Genomic DNA, 16520 nt, shown 5'->3' on the forward strand with positions numbered 1-16520 from the left:
TGCAGATCATTTACTGCTTTCTGTTTCACCCAGATGAGGATGGGTTCCCTGTTGAGTCTGGTTCCTCTCAAGGTTTCTTCCTATTACCATCTCAGGGAGTTTTTCCTTGCCACTGTCGCCCTCGGCTTGCTCACCAAGGACAAACTGACCATTTTGATTCATACAAATTCACATTTCATACAAACTTAAATAATTCTTTTGACTATGTAAAGCTGCTTTGCGGCAATGAAAATTGCTAAAAGCGCTATACAAATAAAATTGAATTGAATTGAATTGAATTTGTCCATGGTACAGGATGATAGACACTTCCCATTGGCCACAACTGGTTAGGCGTCATACTGACCTCTGTGCGAATTGGGTGATGGTCCCAGGTGCCACGGAATAGGTTGAGGTCATTTTGAAGTTGTGGAAGAAACATAATGACAACAAAATAGGTGGGTTGGGTCTGAAAGGTAGCCAAATTCCTCTAAAGAGTGCAGAAAATCGTAACAGACATTTGTTACAGATGCCCACACATCACGCCACAACCTTAAATTTCAATTCAATTCAATTCAATTTTATTTGTATAGCGCTTTTAGCAATTTTCATTGCCGCAAAGCAGCTTCACACAGTCAAAAGAATTATTTAAGTTTGTATGAAATGTGAATTTGTATGAATCAAAATGGTCAGTTTGTCCCTGGTGAGCAAGCCGAGGGCGACAGTGGCAAGGAAAAACTCCCTGAGATGGTAATAGGAAGAAACCTTGAGAGGAACCAGACTCAACAGGGAACCCATCCTCATTTGGGGTGAAACAGAAAGCAGTTAATGATCTGCATTTATACAGTGTGTAGGGTGGGAGGCAGTTCAGCTATATTAGCTGATGTTAAAGGAATGAACCATACAAAAAGCTTTCTTGTCCTAGAATTAACCACTCATTTGACCTAAGTCCCCTAAATACATTTTAGGATTTATATACCAAATAAGGGCAAAACCAGTTTGGGTTTAAATTTAAGTAAACGATAAGTTTAATGTAACGTACACAGTAAGATTACTGGACTTTAATACTTTGATTCATTAATAGTATGTTTTCCTGAATGTGTGCCATACTATATAAATAAAAAAAATGATAAGCAATATAATGGCCTGTAATTGTTATCAGTAATGTAATGTACCTTAGTGGAAAGCCAAAAGTCTCCACTGCTTCCTGAAAAAAAGCCAGTGTGGTTGAAGCGAGGTTGTTAGGTGCAGCACCAAGGTACATTATCTATTAAAGTAAAGAGGAAGGAACATAAGACATCCTGAATAATTATCTTCTCTTGTAAATTAATTTGGGTTACTTAATTAAGATTACCTTCTGTGAAAAGCCATCTACATCTTTAAAAATGACTATGTTGTAGCTAAAATTATACAAATGTTTTGTTAACAGCACAAATCAAAATAATAATATGGTTTGACTAAATACAGCCTATTAAAAACCTAACGCTCACATTTTATTACTGACTGAATCAACCTATGATTGGTGTCGATGTGCATAATTGCCCTTGGCCCAGAGACTGAGTAACTACACAGCCAAGCATTGTCAAACGTGATATGACTCCCTCTGTGTCAACTCATTGGTGCATTGAAGCTCTGACCCGGTCAAACTGCACCCGGTGTCCTTGTGCCTTTAATGCCGCTCCTATCATTCTGTAGCCAGAGTGAGGCATGCTTTGCTTCAGAGCTGTTACAGAAGCATCCAACTCCCCATCTGTGAGTCTGCTATATAGAGCTCGAACTGAGGGATTATTATCCGCCATTTGTCTAAACAAGGTCCGTCTAATGATCCATAGCATGTTAGTGGGAACTGACAAATCCATCTCCATTAAATTTACTATATGATCAGGTGAGACTTTGTGATGTGGACACCCCCTTGCCCCCTTGTTCCTGCTGAATGATGACCACGGGGGTCTCCCTCCTGGGCATGTTCTGATGAATTAATGTGAGAAGTTCTGCTATTCCCACTAAAATGTTCAGTGGGATGGTCACCAACTTAGAAACTCAGAAAAACCCACTTTTTATATGCAAATGAATTCCAGGTAGTCCATGTCTAAGGGAATATGCCCAACAGCATGCTCCATGTGAGAACGGAAGCGCCCTAAAACATGTCCCAAAAACAAGTGCTGTAGGGAAATTAATTATTGCAAAAATTGTAAATTAATTTTAACCATGTTTTCACATTTACTGATGTTTCTGCTTCGAAAATTATTTTGACATTGACTTCTCTTATTTTGTATGGTTCATTCTTTGAACTACTTTACACCTTATGAAGTGACCAAACTACATGAGTAAGTACTTAACTTCCTAACTATACCAACTGTACAGTACATGACCTTACAGCGTTGCAGCATTACTTACAAAAACACGGTCATTCATGCAGAGAGTTACTAAAAACATTCAGTGGCTTAATGACAACTACACAATAAAACTAGTAACGTTACCTGTCTAAGCCTACACTGATGTTTGCAGTCAGTAACCGGGCATGACAGTAAAGACTAACTAAACGCTATGCATGCTATCGATAGTTAGCTGATATTAGTCTCAAAAAAGAACATAACTTCGCTAAGTGACTGTCACTGTACAGGAAACAAGACAAAAAAATAAACAGTACACTAAAATAACTCATACTGCCCTGGTAATTAATAAAACTAATTTTACTTACCACTTGGTCCATTCTCTTCACAGCAGTTTCTCCTGCTGCCAGTTAGTTAAAAGTGCTGCGTTGCGATTGGAAAGTTGTTCCCCGCGAAGTAAACTGCACAGGGAGCAGGGAGCACACTTTAAAGTGCACTGTGACATGGACCCCAGAAATTAGGCAATTCATTGCTCTTCCTTAGATATCCTGGATGTGAAGACCTGAATTTTTTCTACCTGAATTTGTCGACTTGAATTTGTATAAAGCCCCTAAAGGGACATGAGTGAAAAAATAATAATAAACTTTAAAGGAAAAAAAAATTCCACCTTGGCAACAAAAATTTTTTTTGTTGTTGTTGGTCTTTCGGCTGCTCCCGGCAAGGGGTCGCCACAGCGGAATACCCGGTCCGCACTACAACTTGGCACAGGTTTTACGCCGGATGTCCTTCCTGATGCAACCCTCCCATTTTATCCGGCCTTGGGACCTGCACTGCATCCAGTGGCTGGGGATCGAACCCGGGCCTTCCGCATGCCAGGCGAAACACCTACCACTGAGTCGCCAGTGCCCCCAGCAAAAAAAAAATGTTCAATGAACAAAAAGTTCGCGAGATCTCGCAAAACTTGACTCTTCAGCGTTGCCAATTTAGTCCAGCAGCAGTGCTCCTCAAAGCTAGATCCTTGACCGTGTAATATCGATCCATTTTTTTTTCGATTTTTTTTCTCTCACCCATGTCCCTTTAGGGGCTCCGTAAATTTGAAGACTCGTGTTTTGTCTACCTGAATTTTAATACCTTAATTTTTCCAACCTGAAATTTAATACTTGATTTTGAGGAATTTTGGCACTGTCATACTTCCATGAGTCTATTTATTATCCAGAATTGACCCTATTATATTCGAGGAAGCTGTAAATGGATCATGGACAACGCGAAAGTAACCCTGAGTCTAGGGTCTATTAAACCATTTTAAACATTAATGTTGTCCTAAAAATTGCTTCCAACAAAAAGTTGAGTGCTTTATGCTCTTAATTTAGGCACTTGTGTACTAAAATATTTGTTTACTCAGCAGATGATTGTGGATTTCTAAAATGATATTTTTAATTACTTTTTTAAAACAACATGGGTCATGTGATCGAATAGTGCTATCTGATTGGTCGCAGGATAGTGAAGGATTAGTCATTCAATTAATTTTGTTACTGGTTTATTTTTTAAGTAGTTTTGTCCTTTTGCTCAATGTCCTTTAGCTTTAGAAAACTAATAAAAAGTAATTGAGGTTTAATGTGGTGGTATTAAAAAATGTTAACATACAGAAAACTTCAATGAAAATTTTAAGTTTTTGTCTCCCAAATTAATAATTAAAAATCATACACACAATTGCGAAGTTTCATTGCAATAAGTGGAGTTATTAAAAGTTTTTTCATCAGTAATGCAATACTGATCACAATAATTTTGCTAAAACAATAGGAACAAATGGATGTAATTTTTCAAGCTTTAATTTGCAATAACTTTCTTATTTATTGTTATAAATTTGGGAACATTTTGTTTCTGTTGTCATTCCCTTTTAAATAAAATAATATTCATATTTCAATAATCATAATTATGATTTTAAGTTTTGTGCAAGTTTGATCTAAAATGTGCATGTTGTCAAACCATTTGGCTGATATTCATTGATACAGCTTTTTCTAATCTGTGTGTTTAATTGCCTGCGCATGCTGCAGTTGGGCTGTGTTCGAATCAATTTATACAGGATTAAGTAATTTTTAATATAAATCAAAAAAGTCTTTTTTTTCTGGTTACTCTGACTGAGTGTTCAAATGAATGTTAGAAAGCAGACGAATTATTATTATTATTATTATTATTATTATTATTATTTTTGGCCAAATAAATATTGTGATGGATTGGCACCCTGTCCAGGGTGTACCCCGCCTCGTCCCCTAACCCTCCTTTGATAGGCTCCAGGTCCCCGCGACCCTGAACACTGGAGAAAGCGGTATAGACAATGAGTGAATGAGTGAAAAACATTTAATTAACAGTTAAAGCTGAGCTCAACTTCACCTTAAAAAGGATAAGAAGGAGGAGAAGCCCAGTGAACTGGCAAAGATGGCTGCAGACAAAGGTACAAACTGGCAAATAATAATAAAATCAATACGTTGCAATGCATCTCTAAAATTTAAAAGCATGAACGGATATCTGATGCATTGGCTTTTATTAGGTGGTGGAGACAGTCAGAGCTGAAAGAACTATGGCAAATAAAAATTTTTATATCCTGTTATTTGTCATACAAATAAAATTTGAAATTAAAAATTTAAATGTTTTACTTTTCATCCAACTAAAATTTTTAAAGTGCTGAAAGCCTATTTGAACATTATTGAATGTTAAGTAAGGCGGGTTAATCAGAATGTTGTGGACTACAATCTCTGTATTTTATTGTATTTAAATATTTTGCATGTATGTCATTTCTGTAATAATGTATACAGTATTTAGATATTTTATACTAAGTGCAATTATAATTATGTAAAGAATATAATATTCCTTTATGTAGCCCAAGAGTATATTGCAGTATTTACATTCATTAAATGTCTCTGCACTTAATGAGATTTCTCTTTTTTTTCCTTTTTTTTATGTTAATTTCCTAGTAGTGTGTGAGTGAGGGTGTGTGTATGTGTGAGTGTGTGGTGTGATGGATTGGGTGTCCAGGGTGTACCCCAAGTGTACCTAAGACTCCTGGGATAGGCTCCAGGCCTCCGTGACCCTGTACAGAGGATAATTCAGTGTAAACATCGGCTGCGTTCCATTTCAAAGTGTACTGCTCGGTTTGCAGTGAATGTTGGTGAAGGGAACTTCCCTCAACAAAGTTCCATCATTCGGAACACCTCGTGAAGTCACAAGCACAGAGATTGCTTCCTCCATACGTTACCATGGTAACATAAGCACCTCGGATACCTGGTGCTGCTGCTGTAAAAAATTTTACACTGTGAACATTAAATATTAAATACTCATGGAAACAAAAACTGGTACAATTATAGAACATACTGTTGAAACGCATATAACTTGTAAATAATTTACTGATTAATAAAAATAATTGATTCAATATGTATGAAGATTTATTTATTTTCTTACAGATTACTAGCCTATATAATACCAAGGATTTCTTGATTAAATTAAAATGTAAATTGTTGCGTCCTTTTAATATAATGTCCTCGATGATAATAATTAAAATAATTGTCATTTTATATTTAATATTATATTTTTTTCACACTCCAGCGAGACGCAATGACTGAATTTTTTCATTCCCGTTTCCGGTGAAGTGAACACCTGATGTTCACTCGTTCGCTACACCGTTTGCCTCCCTGCGGTTTGGAATCACACTTAACAAGGCTGTAAACCCTGTGAAGTATACTTCCCAGTGTACTTCAGGCCGATTGGAACGCACCTTGAGTCTTCATGCCAAGCTGATGGTCCACGCTTCGGTTCAGCAGGTGGCGGTAATGAGCCTATAAGCTGGCTCTAAACACACAGAAGAAGAAAAAAAACACAAGAAGCATAAGAAGAGCTACATTCTTGACGGGAGATTCAACAAGGGAAGGAAAATGTCGTTAATAAAGTAGGTTATTTATCCTTACAATTGACATGGGTACACGTAGAAATGTACACTGTACCCCATCCCGTAAAATAGCGTGTTAGGAAACCTGTTTTGTTACCTTTTAGTCTACTCCTGTTGACGGCTGATGGTTTGAAGGCCTAGCATGGTGGCTAATTAGCCAGCGCTGTTTCTCTTCGTTAGCGCTAGCTCGCGCTAGTCGTCGTTTAGCTTTGGTTAGCTAGCTAGCACATTTATTGTCCTGTTAACCTGATTACCATTACCTGCCTATATAAATCCACATTCACTGATCTAGATTCTTGTGTAATTAGTATCACACTGTTCCCTGCCTCAGCGCGTTCGCTATACGAAATAGAAAAAACAAAACATTACTCTTCCATGTTGTCTTTTTCTTAGTTGCATGCTAGCCAGCTAACTGCAGCGAGTGTTGTATATTTTTCTTGCCACGCAGTCGTCGCTTTAGTAATCTCGTAGTTGAAAAGCATAACTCTAAACTATATATATATATATACAGTATATACTGCTCTAAAGACCAGTGTTAACTATAGCTGTGCATAATTTAATCAGATGTGCCAATTCAATTTGATTATGTCTCACGCAGCTTTATTTCTTTACGTTTTTAAATATTCTATACAACAAAAAATAACTCAAACTCTGAAATGTGGAGTAATTTGTAGACAGTCATGGGTAGTATTTATTTGATACTTGTGCATTCCAATTTTCCGATTTCATACTGTTCAGTATGACTAATTTTTTCACTATATGATTTGTTTCGAGCAGTTATATGGTACTGTTCAAAATTCTTGAGCCACCCCTCATCTATCTATCTATCTATCTATCTATCTATCTCAAAAGACACTGATGTCCAGTGTTGGGGGGTGTTACGTTTTAAAGTAACCAATTACATTACAAAATTACTGTCATTAAAAAGTAATCAGTTACATTACAGCGTTACTTTATGATAAAAGTAACTAGTTAGAGTACTTTTCCATTGCAGAAAATGTGATGTGAAATGTAAAATTGCTTTTCCTTTGTGATTCCTCATGCATGCATTTATCTATTTATCTATCTATCTATCTAAACATATAATAAAACTGTAAATTTGGCATGTCTGTACATCATCAGTCCGGTGATTGTTATGCTGGTGATGCTGAGTGTTAGGAATAGAGGAGAGCGGAATTAAAGTTGCTGCTGAGGTTATGTATATCAATTTTTTTTTTTTTTTTTGTATCTTAAGGCAGTTTTGCAGGCTGGCACAGTAAAACTTTAGTTTTCTCCAAAGACACAATATAATAAAGTTATAATAAGTGTGTAAATTTTAAAGTGTGTAATGGTCGTAAGTTATTTAAGTTTGTAACATAAATGATATAAAAAAATGTGATTGATTCTGAATTTAAAACTAACAAAAGAGCAAATGAATCATGTAATTTATTAAACTGCTCCAGTTCTAATGTTAAGTACTTACAACAGGGATGCGGAGTCTACATAAATGTTACGCAATTTTTTTTTTTTATTTTGCAAAATGTGAGCATATTTATTAGATATTTAGCAGTGTATCTACCTAATGTTGATCTGGTAATTAAATATATAGATATATCTCACAGTATGATAAATTGTCTTTTGTGAGTAACGTCTGTGATGTGAACACACTGGCTACAGTCCAAAAGGAATAAAAAAAAAAAAATCATATAGATTATTATACACCTCCTTTGTGTTTTTCTTTTTCAGCTTTTTACCCATGCCAACTCAGCTGTCTCAAGACCAGCTTGAGGCAGAAGAGGCGGCTCATTCCCGTTCCACAGCACTGGTTGTAAGTTGTAGAGACCCTCCTCCGTATGGGTCCCGAAAAGGTTGGGTGCCGCGCAGTACTGAGGTAACTAACCTACTGTTTTTATGTGATTTCAGTAAACTAATATTGGATAACTGTTTGCATGTTGCTTAAACTTCTGCTGTCTTTTCAAAGGACTTCGGTGATGGTGGTGCATTCCCGGAGATCCATGTGGCCCAGTACCCACTTGAAATGGGCAGAAAGAAAAAAACCTCCAACGCCCTTGCCTTACAGGTGGATGCGGAGGGCAAGGTTAAATATGACGCAATTGCCCGTCACGGCCAGGGAAAGGATAAGGTACATTGTGGATTATTGAAGTGGCATTAACTTTTCCGATAGTTATGAGTGGAGTGTTTTTTTGTTTTGTTTTTTTCCCCCTCTTACTACACTTACATGTTTTGTACTGTTATTTGAACAGGTCATATTTAGTAAATACACAGATTTACTTCCGAAGGAAGTGCTTCATGATGATGCACCTGAACTGCAGAGACCTGATGAGGAGGCTGTTAAAGAGGTAAGCTATTTTCAGAAATTTTAAAATTTCGAATGCCTCAGAAATAGCTAAAGGCATCATGTTTTTGTCATATTTTTGGCAATGAAAAGGGGATATTTATGCAGTAGCAAATAAACCTTCTGTAAACTTTATTCGGTTATACCACTCAGAAGCGTAGATTGCTTTATTTGTCCACAGCAGTTTCTCATACGTACCAGTTTAATTATGAATGTGACATTACAGACGAGTTTAGCAGAAACGTAGCAGAAAGCTAAGCTTGTTTCTGTGAACTATGGTCCTGTTGAATTTCTGTGTGAATCAGGTTTGCGCAAGTCTGTTTGACTGCATAATCATCTCCAAAGTTTTGTTGCCACAACTTTTTTTCATACTTTATAAGCACACTTTAACTACTGTAGCAACTGCCTATGCAGCCTCTTGGGATATCAGATCAACACCCTATCAATCACAAGGCTAGCAACAGCCTTTCATCCTCTTGGTACACCATAGCAAGTATGTAGTCACACCCTAACAACCAACAGCTAAGCATCTGGAATACAGTTGTAACCAGCTGGCCACCTCCTGGCTATTGGGGCTTTGCCAACAAGGAACATCCCGCCTAGAATTAAATTTCTTGGAATTTTTTTGTTGTTTTAGAAGAGATAATATAAAGATTACTAAATGTAAATGGAGTCACCATTACTGTATCAAGTCTTTCCTAATGCCTTGTCATTTTCTGTTTCTGTGTCCTACTCAAGCTAACAGAAAAGACCAGAGCTGCTCTAGACAAACAGGTGTCTCAGAAGATCGCTGCTGCCATGCCTGTACGAGCAGCAGATAAACAAGCCCCGGCTCAGTACATACGGTAAAGCTGCGTCTCTTCATCTGTTGTGTCTGTCAAGAGTAATGGTGGTGCGCAAATTCTCTTTATTTAAACAAATGCCTTTTATTCTTTTTAATAGATACACACCTTCACAGCAGGGTGTGGCATTTAACTCTGGTGCCAAGCAAAGGGTCATCCGTATGGTGGAGATGCAGAAAGATCCGATGGAGCCGCCACGCTTTAAGTACGTTTGAGGACATTTCTTTTTACTTTCACTGAGTTGAGTTGTTTACCAACACAAAGAGTTTCTTCAAACTTTTACCATTATAAGCAGGAACAAAAAAGGACGGGGACTTTGAATGCTTGTCAGGATTTACATAGTTTGTCTTTGATTGTTTAGCAAATCTAAAAAAGAGGGCACCTTGGGAGCTGCACATTCATGGGTTTCCAAGTCTTCTAGCACTACCTCACTGGTCAAAAGAAAGCACATGAATGGTCATATTGCATGAGAAAGCCAAAGTGTCCGAACAGCTAATGGCAACTTTCATGTTGGGACACGTTTCTTTTTAAAGTAACTAATTACATTACAAAATTACTGTCATTGAAAAGTAACTAGTTTGAGTACTTTTCCATTGCAGAAAATGAAAACTTCTCTGTGATTCCTCATGCATGTTGTTTTAGTCAAGACCTTATAATAATAAATTACCTATATAATTGTTCTACCATCATCACTCAGCGAAGTTTGGCCCATAATCTCTTAACTACTAATACCCCTATCTCACCTGCTCGATTTTGCGCGGTGGCTGTAAGTACGGTTCATCATGATTCACCGCGAGTTTTCTGCTTTGATTAGGTTTCCATCTTTCCACGCATCAGCCCACGCATAGTCAAAGCGCATAGATGAGATAGGGGTATAACAGTGTGGGGTGGGTTATCGGGGGTGGGGCTTTCTTACACACATACACACAAACGGATTGGGGAGAATGCTGTCTGGCTCACGGATTATATAAATTGTCTGTATATCGGATTACATTTTTGAAAAAATAAGTAAACTGAGTACTTAAATGGTGGACCTAACGCGTTAGATTACTCGTTACATCAAAAAAGTTACCTTGCGCCTCCGAGTGGTGCAGTGGTAAAGTGCTCGCCCTATCATCAGGAGATCGCTGGTTCGATCCCTGGGTGATGCTGTTATCTCTCACAGCCGGAGGTCTAGAGAGAGCTGACTGGCCGAGCTCTCTCAGAGGGGAGGGATGAGAGGTACTTAGTGCTCCTACATTAATCACGGCTCTACAGCCAATCAGGGGCGTCTGTGAGCTCACGCACGCTGAAGGAGCGGCTAGCACTTTCCTCCGAGTGTGTTACGCCGCCCCCAACGGTGCACGAGCGAGCTGTTCGAAAAGATGCGGTCAGCTGGCGTCTCATGGTTCGGAGGCGACACGTGATAATCGTCGGCCCTCCTGACTGAGTGGTAGTAGTAGTCTTAATGTGGGCGCCCCCTAGTGACTGCGAGGAATTGGCCACAACTAAATTAGATAAAATAAAAAAAAAAGTTACTTTATAATGCGTTACACCCAACACTGCTGATGTCGTGTTTTGTGCTTTGATAGCACTGCTAAACTATTCGTCACTGGTAATTTGTAGACCCCCAAAATACAGCCATAGCTGGTCTCCAAATTATCTTCTTGTGACGGTTGGTCAACGAGAAGCTCATAAAAAATCTGTAGAGAAATACAATTCAAAACAAATATTATTGTTTAAACTTTTCATTATAAACAGATAAATAATTAAAGCCTATTTTCTGCTTTCCCAAAGCCTGCGAATGAACAGTTTGTCTGATGCTACATTTGTGTCTGTTTACATAGGATTAATAAAAAGATTCCTCGTGGCCCTCCTTCTCCTCCTGCTCCTGTCATGCACTCTCCAAGCAGAAAGGTAGACCTCCATCACAGCATCAGTTTAAAACAATCAAGAATCCCACACTTTTCTTCAGTTCTGCACATCCGTTTTGATTTACAGATTCACTCTAATTGCACTATGCTTTTGTTTTTATTTGCCCCCCTCAGATGACTGTAAAAGAACAACAGGAGTGGAAGATTCCTCCTTGCATTTCCAACTGGAAGAACGCCAAGGTACCGTTTCTCTTAGCCAGTATCTCTGGCATGTTTGAATGAAGTGTAAAGGTTTTGTTTTCCTTTTCGATGTCAGTTCAGAGTATAAGTGCAATTTTTGTAGCCTTAATAAAGAAACAATATAATATTGTCTTTGTAACTGAGCTGACACTGGCAGACCTTACAGAAACCGTACACAGTTTGTCAAACCGTCAGTGCCACCTGTCAGTTTGCCACACATACCCGTGAGGAGTGTAAAAAACAGTCATCCCCTGTGTTAATGAAGTGAGAACGTGCTGCTCATAACAGAGAATCTCAAAAAAAAATTTGTGTATGCTATACACAGTAGCAAGAAAAAACCTTTTAGAATTTTATGGTTTTCTGTATTAATTTATCATAAAATGTGATCTGATCGTCTACTGTAAGTCAAGAGTAGTGACGAATATAACGTGCCCAAAATAAAGAAAATCTGATCTTTCATGTCCCTATTGAGAACAACCATAAAAACAATCATATCAAATCATAGTGCTATTGGAAAAAGTATGTGAATCCTTGAGTTAATGAGCTCAGAAAAGTTAGTTGGAGTCAGGTGTTATACCAGGTGTCTTGTTAAGAAAATGAGATTGGAGGTGTGGACTAGAGCTACTTTGACTGATTAAAAACCCACTCAACCTTCTTGAGTTTGCTTTGCGCAAGAAGAAAATGCTTGTGAGCCACGCATCACCAAAAAGAGCTTGAAGAGGATCTCTAATCAAGAATTGTTGATATACATAAAGCTGGAAAGGGTTACAAAGTGATTTCACAAACTTTAGGATTATCCTATATTTGTCAATACTCTTGACTTGAATAAAGATCAGATCACATTTAATGACAAATTGATGTAGAAAACCAAAAATTCCAAAAGGTTCACATACTTTTTTTTTTGCCAATGTATACACACACAAAAAAGTATATGTATATATTAAATCAACGGCCATCTTGGTGATAGGGTCGGCTGCAACAATTTGAGATTTTCACTCCGTAATTGATGTCTTCAGGTAGTGCTTTTTTTAGGACGGCTTGTCCGTACAGAATGAAGATTTATTGTGGCTTCTTGGTTCAAATAAAGCAATCTGATGAGCTGGACAAGATAAACAGGCATTCTCATTTCCAGGAGGCAGATCCACAGCTTCAGTACAGTTTATATTTAATATAGTTGAAGGCCTTCATGTAATCGACGAAGCACTTGTAGAGGTCTTTGATATTTTCATGCATCTAGTGCCTCCTTCTATTTTCCAAAACCGTCCTGCATATCTGGAATTTCTTCATCGATGGTTGTACTCGTGCATTGTTGAATGAGAAAGATCTTGCTAGTATGTGGTATGAGGGCGGTGAAGCGATAGTTGGAGCAGTCCTTCGTGTTGCCTTTTTTCCGGTATTGGGGCAAACGCTGATGTCTTACTGAAAATATATATCAGGGTATGTAGCAGAATATGTTAAGGAAAAAAATGAAAGAAAAAAAGTCAGAAATAGCGGAAATATGGATGATGTCCACATTTCCAGGGAAACCGGCGATGCTAATGAACATGCAGCTTGTTTTTCATTGATATCGTGCCGCGTATTGAGAAAATCTATGAATCTGTTCGTAAGCTGTGGTGACATTTATTTATTATTTCTGACATTGTTGGCTGTGACAAACTCAAATAATCACTGTTTTAAAGCTGTATCTTCACTGTTGCTAAAAATATGTAAAGTAGCAGTCACTTTTGGAGAAATGTTTGTTAAAGCACCATTTACATACTGCACACAATCTGTTGCAAAAAAAAAAGTAAGAAATTTTTGTCCAAACGTTTCTTTTATGAGCTCTGCGACACTCTGTGTTCCCAAAAAGTCTCTTCTCCGCGCACATCACTGCCTAAACGCCATTTCTTTCCAACTCTTAACCAGTTAAGACCCCTCTGGAGCTCTCCAAAAATTTTTGGTAGAGATAGGAATAGATTTCTGTTTTAGGAATGTAAATAAAATACTTTTATTCCTAAAAGTAGAAGTCACTCTGGGAATTTTGGCCACATGGGATTGATTTTCTCTACTTTGAAATCCATAGTAAATACGGGCCCTGGACTGGCCAACACATTAGGGATCTACATCCACTTGTGGTTTCTTGTAAAGCTGCTTTGTGACCGTGTCCATCAATAGGTGTAATATAGACACAATGTATTTGATATGGAAATGATGTGGAAGAACAAAACATTGCAAAATGTAGCCTTTTTTTTTCATTCTCTCTTTTAAGGGTTACACAATACCACTGGACAAGCGCCTGGCTGCTGATGGAAGAGGTCTTCAGACGGTTCATATCAATGAGAATTTTGCCAAGTTAGCTGAGGCTCTCTACATTGCAGACAGAAAGGTATGTTGTATGTCTGTTTTTAGTGATCATGAAGGGACCTCTATAGAAGTCACCTACTGAATTTAGAACACACTCGTTTTCCAGACTTATGCTGGTTTAGATGTTTAAAGACCTTTAACCTGTTTATGCTGTGTGTTACGGTGTAGGCACGAGAAGCTGTGGAGATGCGTGCTCAGGTGGAAAAGAAAATGGCACAAAAGGAAAAGGAGAAGAAGGAAGAGAAGCTCAGGGAACTGGCAAAGATGGCCCGAGACAAGAGAGCAGGGATCAAGGGTCACGGAGACAAAGGTACAAACTGCAAATAATAATAATAATAATAATAAAATCAAGACGTAAATGAGTTGGACTGCATCTCTGAGATTCAGAAGTGTCAACTGATATCTGATGTATTGGATTTTATCAGGTGGTGAAGACGGTGAGGTCAGGGAGCGTGACGAGATCCGACATGACCGGAGAAAGGAGCGGCAGCATGACAGGAACATCTCAAGGGCCGCCCCTGATAAGAGGTACGTTTTTTTTCTTTTCTTTTTTTTACCTACAGAATGTAACGGCCTAGTTAATATATCTTTAGGGATTGTTTTTACATGCTTAAAGGTTGCTAATCACAGTGTGCATTTTTCTGACTGTGTGCAGAGCTAATGAAGGTTACTTCCTTTCTCGAGTTAGGGTATGAGATTTAGGGCGGTAGCACTGACATTGGTATTAAACCATATGTTCCACAGGTCTAAACTGCAGCGGGACCAGGACAGAGACATCAGTGAGATGATTGCGCTGGGTCAGCCCAATACTCGTGTCTCCAGTGAGGCTCAGTATGACCAGCGCCTCTTTAACCAGAACAGGGTAAATTATTCACTTTCTCTAATGCTGGCCTGAGTAAATGTTCCTGGAAACAGCTGATATTTGGTTTTATGTGGTATTTGAGGTCTGTGTGTGTGTGTTTTCTGTTTTCCAGGGAATGGACAGTGGCTTTGCAGGAGGAGAGGACGAGATATATAATGTTTATGACCAACCGTTTGGGAGAGGCAGAGACATGGCACAGAACATCTACAGGCCCAGCAAGAACACCGGCAAGGATCTATATGGAGATGACTTGGACACCCTCATGCAGAGCAACAGGTAGTCTCATATAAAAATATCAACCAAAGCCGTTCCTTAACATGCTGTCATCATCGTCATCACAGCATTGTGATGTTCCTTGATTGATTTATATGATGTTTATATAATTACACAAAAACAAAATAACTGCCATATAAATAACAATGTATTTTGCTATGTTCTGCTCAGGTTTGTTCCTGATAGGGAGTTTTCTGGTACGGATCACGGCCCACGTAGGGATGGACCTGTTCAGTTTGAAGAAGATCCTTTTGGTCTGGACAAGTTCTTGGAAGAGGCCAAACAGCACGGTGGCTCCAAGAGACCATCAACCGCTGGGCGCTCAAAGGACTATGATCATGACAAGAAACGCAGGAAGGAGTGAGCAGCAGTTCAAGTACCTGTTTAGGATTTAGACCAGGTTTTAAAGTCAACCCACAGTGGGAGCCTCCTTTATTAATAGCACCTGGCATTTCATGTCATGTTCCAAATATCTTTTGTCTATCAAACACGATGGTTTTAGCGCAAATGTAAATACATGGAGCCAGTAACTATATTACTGAATTCATGATTTAGGAAGTGACAGACTTGGCAACATCCCTCATTCTTTTTTTCTTTTCTTGATTGATTTTGTAACATATAAGTTTATAAGTTGTAATAAGTTTTCTAGCCAAGGAGGTTGTGTGCATAACTTCTGTATTTTTAACAGTGTCCTATTTCCTGGTCTGTTTATTTGATTATTATTTTTGTCTGATTTATCCAAGTGTTGTGTAAACATCCAGTGAAAATGTCTTCTGTTAAAAAAATAAATCTGTAATATTCAGATTTTTTTTTTTTATTCCTGATTGTTGAGCTTCTCACATGTGCAACAAAAAGGTTGTCGTTCTTTAAATTTTGTCAGCTTCGAGGTGTCAAATTCTGTAGCTCTACATGAAGCACGCTTTTACGAGCCTCGAGGTCCAAAACAACTATATATACATGTGTAAAATTATTTTTTTTCCACATGAATCTGTGAAACTCCTCACTGGTTTAAATCTGAAATGTTTGTGTGGAAAGTTTGTTCCTCTTCCTTTTAATGATATCCCATATAAGCCCAAAAGGATGAGGGGAGCAATGCCATCATTTTCCCAAGCTGATTAAGATTCCTCTCTGTTCTCAAATTATTATTGGATTTTCTGGTATTTCATTTACTTTCCTGCATAAAAAAAAAAAAGAAATTATTCTCAATGTGGGTATCATTGAAATTTTTTTAATATCAGTACCTCGACTTCAAAACCTTTTTTTTCCCAACTGTGTAGATAATTTTTAACAAAAAGGGTAATAGATTGCACATCATTTTTATTTTTCATCTACCTAGGCTTACTTCATGACATGTAACGGGTTTGAAAAGCAGTCTTTAGTAATGGGTGTTTAGAAAACAGCTTTTACAGTATGCACTGTGATGAGGTTTACGCTCTCTGGAGCAAAGCAGTAGTTTCAGAGGCGGGAAATGAGTCCAAAAGGCTCTTTGAGTGTTTAAGGTTGCCGATCCCTGGCCAGGTCGA

The 16520-nt window shown here is 38.1% G+C and overlaps 1 protein-coding gene across 1 annotated transcript; it reads left to right on the plus strand.

The window, feature by feature from the left end:
• The first annotated feature begins 6146 nt into the window (after positions 1–6146).
• snw1 (SNW domain containing 1) lies at positions 6147–15799 on the plus strand. Its single transcript, XM_053491068.1, has 14 exons — positions 6147–6249; positions 7975–8119; positions 8210–8371; positions 8493–8588; positions 9323–9429; positions 9527–9631; positions 11253–11322; positions 11454–11519; positions 13768–13884; positions 14031–14172; positions 14288–14390; positions 14607–14724; positions 14837–15000; positions 15169–15799. Exons 1-14 carry the CDS (start codon positions 6236–6238, stop codon positions 15359–15361), a joined length of 1602 nt encoding a protein of 533 aa, XP_053347043.1. The 5' UTR covers positions 6147–6235; the 3' UTR covers positions 15362–15799.
• Positions 15800–16520: the final 721 nt, after the last annotated feature.

This window comes from Clarias gariepinus, chromosome 2, assembly GCF_024256425.1.
Source record: "Clarias gariepinus isolate MV-2021 ecotype Netherlands chromosome 2, CGAR_prim_01v2, whole genome shotgun sequence".
In the NCBI taxonomy this organism is placed as follows: Eukaryota; Metazoa; Chordata; class Actinopteri; order Siluriformes; family Clariidae; genus Clarias; species Clarias gariepinus.